The sequence below is a fragment of the Littorina saxatilis genome, linkage group LG5 (assembly GCF_037325665.1).
Source record: "Littorina saxatilis isolate snail1 linkage group LG5, US_GU_Lsax_2.0, whole genome shotgun sequence".
Classification (NCBI taxonomy): Eukaryota; Metazoa; Mollusca; class Gastropoda; order Littorinimorpha; family Littorinidae; genus Littorina; species Littorina saxatilis.
The window spans coordinates 53,588,872-53,593,871 of NC_090249.1; the positions used below are offsets into that span (position 1 = coordinate 53,588,872).

Consider the following 5,000-nt stretch of genomic DNA (forward strand, 5'->3'; position numbering starts at 1 on the left):
TACCAGATACAACGGAATCCCGCCCACCCCCCTCCCCACTCCTCCCCCTCGTCATCCCCCTATTAGAATGTAACCGAGTGCCGTAACACTACGATCACCTCGGGAGGCGAAGTGCAATCAAACAGGATTGAAAATGTTAGGGCTAATTTCTTAGCCCTATAAAAACTGTTATGCAAACCCGAAGGTTTCCATGAACATACAGACAATCGGAAACCACCAGACCCCATCACAAACAGAATTCCACAATCCAGAGGTGTTGACTTAAAGGCCAACAACTCGGGTGCAGAGTCTGCTGTGAAAGGAGCGGTAGCCTCCCCTGTCACAAGAACTAAAACAAAAAATTAAAAGCATACAACTGAGAAAAGAGGTCTGAAAGGGGGGGGGGGGGGGGGATTTAAAAAAAATGGTGGTACATTTCCGGACGTTATGAACAAAAAACTTGAAAAAGCAAGGTCTTCATGGGTATCGGGGGCGGGGGGGGGGGGGGGGGGGGCGGGAGAAATGACATATATTCCCTACCCGATTTGCAGACCCCATGCCCCTCGCAGCCACAGTCGTGATCACAGTGGGTCCCTGTGAAACCTTCGTAACACTGACAGGCGGAGTTCATGTACACGCCATTCCACTGGCACTCAGGCGAAGACCAGCACACCCTGTAAGGCGTCCGGCATAAGATTGTAATACGACTTTTTTTTATCTCCTTTAAAGAGATTTGGTCGCGGTGCAGTAGAATAAATCACATAAAACAACGCACTTGCTACACGTGTGCACACTAAGCTATTCTTTCTTAAGAGTTAGAGTCACGATCTTGTAATATTCCGCACACACATACACACACGCACACACACACACACACACACACACACACACACACACACACACGTACACGTACACACACACGTGCATGCACGCAAACACGCACACACACATACACACACACACACACACACACACACACACACACACACAAACACACGCGCGCGCGCGCACACACGCGCACACGCACGCACGCATACACCCACACACATTTTGTATTTCCTTCATTTTTAAATTAAAACACACACACGAACGCAAACAGACAGACACACACACACACACCACACACACACACACATACACTTACACGAACACACGCGCACGCTCACACACACACACACACACACATACACACACACACACACACACACACACCACACACACACGCACACACGCTTATTTGCTACCTTGTTTTGAATACTTACAAATTGCAAATATGTTTTGCATAAGCACATATTCAATCAACTATTGTCTATGCTTCCACAGTGTGGGACTCTGCGAGTGCAAACACTTTGACACACTTTGGGCTCTTTTCATAGACGAGCTGGTAAATAAATTATCTTAAAAAAACCATCTCTCTCTACGTCTGCTTATACAAGATTAAAGATTCTTCCTATCAAATTAAGATTTACCTATAACAATTAAAGGTGCAATGATGCATAGAATTATGTAAGGGAATGCACCTACACTCATTGCCTCAAATTTCAAACTGAATAATTCAAGAAAACTAAACAAATGATTTACCCCAACCCCTACAATTGATCTGTACAAGTCAAGTCTCTCTTATTATTAATCGAGTTACCCTCAATGGGCGAGGGCCGGATACAAAAAAAGCATGTTTACATTGCTTATGTTGTTACCCTCGAAGAAAGTTTTAAAAACTCAAAAAAAGAGAATAAAAAAAAAGAAAAAAAAAGTTCAATTCAATTCAATCCAATACTTACCCAGCGATAGACAAAGAAAGAAGTCCAAGTAAACACACTTTCATGCTGACAGTCGTAGAGTCAGACCGCCAAGAAAAAGATAAGACCGGTTTCTGTTTTGCCAGCATGTAGAACTCTTCTTAATATACTGTCGTCGTACCGTTCATGTCCGTTTACTTGTGGGCTGACAATCTCTAAAAAATAGGGTTGTGCCATTTCCCGACAAATTGTTCTGCAAGATAGAGTTTATCTCCTTGCTTTGCGTTCTTTCACTGTTAAGACTTATATCGTGTTTAATTCCTACTATTGATTTTCTTCTTCTTTAGTTTTCTTGCTGTGTCTGAACTTTTATCTATCTGCCCTTTTTGGATGTGTGTGTGGGGAGGGGGGTTGGTGAGGGGGGATGGGGAATTTAATATTAAAATGAAGGAACTAAAAAATATGTATGTGTGTGTGTGTATGTGTGTGTGTGTGTGTGTGTGTGTGTGTGTGTGTGTGTGTGTGTGTGTGTGTGGACGAGATCTGCTCACGTACCGAGTACTTAGTCCTGTGTCTGTGTACATTGGTTTGTTTCGTTGGTTGTTTGCTTGCTTGTTTGGTTGGCTGGATGGTTGGTTGATTGGTAGGTTGTCTGACTGGTTGTTTGTTTGACTTAAGAGTTTACGCAATCCGGATCTCCTGTTCTCTTCCCACAAACATGAAGAAACTGTCCTATTTATACGGCTGAAAAAGACGAATCCATGTAGCAGGTTTATATTCTGTCCTTCTCTTTGCTTTTGTTCTTCTACATGCATGGGCTGAAACTCCCATGTGCACTCCTGTACTCGTGCATTATCGTTTTAACTCCGCCATTTAGGCCACCACACGCCGCATTTTGGGGGATGCAAGCTTGGTATTTTCGTGTTTATGTAACCCACCGAACTCTGACATGCATTACAGGATCTTTTCCGTGGGCACTTGATCTTGTGGTTGAGTGTTAGGCACTAGCAGGTCTACACATTAGTTAAATATATAATGTATATAATGAGCCGAGTCTTATGAACACGGGTCGCGTCCTTGCTGAATAAAATGTATGTTCTGTGCACTGCTAATTCCGCATAATGCAGCATAATTATATTATATTTGGTTTAAACAAAATTTTATTCAAAATACATGACATGTTACAATTAACAGTATGCAACGAAGACACGAACTCAAGCAAAAAATATTATATTTGACGGGAGCTTAAAACAAAATAATGAGCAAGGAAACTATATATGCTTCACCCGTCTTATAAACTTTCTCGTTATGAAAACAGACACAGACGCGCACACTGACACACTGATACACACGCACACGCACACGCAAACACACACACACACACTCCCACACACACACAAACACACACACACACACACACACACTTACACTCTCTCACACACACAGACACAGACACACACACAGACACACAGACACACAGACACACACACACACACACACACACACACACACACACACACACACACACACACACTCACTCACTCACTCGCGGCTCAGAAATGTATTGGATATCGTACTTAGTGTCATTTTCATTAACGATTACAGACAAATACATTTCATGTTTGACAGCTATTAAGACACATACAAACAATTCTATAGGATGTTGTAATTTGAGCCAGATTCGCCAAAACGTCTACGCGGACATCACATTTGATTATTGTATTTGGACCCTGCCTCGTAGGTTAATAGTATGGTCAAGCACAGCCCAGAGGCAACTGATGAATTATTAGCATACGCAATGTCACAGTGCAAACCTTACTGAGGTATTATTTTACATCAATGGGAGGCATGTAGTATACGTGAGAAACAAACTCGAAGTTTGACTTTCTAATAGGTATTATTCTTCAGGGACGTTACCCTGTACCAAATTCCCGCGTCAGGGTTTTGCCTGAGTTGTGTGTTACCTCCCTTGCTTCGGTGTCTTCGGCTGATCGGTGATCGGTTCCTTTGACTTTGTACAATGCGTGGCATTAACGTTGTAAGCAATGCATACAAGAACACGAAGAATCAAAACACGGGCGCACCGTTTCATTACAGACGAAACAATATAGTTATTGACTTTCAAGTCATTGTAAATAAAATGTTTGAGAGAAAGCGGTAGAGCGAGCGTGAGACAATGACAATGGCAATGACAATTATTTATCTAACGAGGGTAATAGATTAAGCAGTGGTCTGCTTTTTTACACCAAACACTCGCCCTATAGAGGGACTAACTAAAAACAAACAGAACACTTCTACATTTTAGCAGATAACTAAACTAAGAACACATACATAATTATGTACAGAAAATGCATTGCATATAAAAGGAAATTGCATTGACGCAACACAGTTTAAAACACTATGCTCTTAGCCATACATTGCATTTAAAGGGAAATCGATCAAACAAGCAAAACATTGCATAGATAATCACACCTCTAAATGGTTGTTTGGTTTAAGTCCGAAAAGGGTCTGTGTATATTATACCAAACAAAGAGGGAGGGGCATGTTAAATACAAAAAACAAAAACAACAACAAAAATCTTTCAAGACAAAATCAATAAAAAAAACATTTACTTTATCAAATAAGACAAATATCTGAGAGAGAGAGAGAGAGAGAGAGAGAGAGAGAGAGAGAGAGAGAGAGAGAGAGAGAGAGAGAGAGAGAGAGAGAGAAACAGAGAGAGAGACACACACACTAGTAATAGAGGATACATAACATACCAATATTGTATTAACCTACGTTGGTAATTCATCCTGATATTGCGGTCAAAAGGCATCCACTGAGATCATGCACACCCAAACATGCAAGTGTGTAACACACACACACACACACACACACACACACACACACACACACACACACACACACACACACACACACACACACACACACACACACACACACACACACCATCACCATCGTCTCGATTCTCTTAAGTCTTTCTGAAAACATTATTCAAAACTAAAAAAATACATAAAACAAGATTTTGTTTAAAGATGACGAGGTTACATAACACTGCACTTGCAACACACATAACAACACGTATTTGCACCAGCACAGTCAAAGCATGTCATGGAAAGTATTGAGACAACTATAGCCGGGCTGTCATTACGAGGATTTCCTGATCCCTCTCACGGCCGACGCTTATTTCAAGTCATCACGCAAGCTAACATTCCTTCTTCACGGGATTTTTCTCCTATCGCGATATCGTAGCAGAGCCTGGGGGAGACTGAATAATAATCC

General features: G+C 41.7%; 1 protein-coding gene across 1 annotated transcript in view; it reads right to left on the bottom strand.

Annotated features, from left to right (window-relative positions):
• Window positions 1-1,902, bottom strand: part of LOC138967436 (uncharacterized) — a 24,717-nt gene extending 22,815 nt beyond the window's left edge. Inside the window, exons 1-2 of the mRNA XM_070339981.1 lie at window positions 1,761-1,902; window positions 520-653 (exon numbers count right to left, since the gene is read on the bottom strand). Coding sequence (XP_070196082.1) covers window positions 520-653; window positions 1,761-1,867 — 241 coding nt within the window. The 5' untranslated portion in view covers window positions 1,868-1,902. The remainder of the gene's footprint in view (window positions 1-519; window positions 654-1,760) is intronic.
• Between the last annotated feature and the right edge of the window lie 3,098 nt (window positions 1,903-5,000).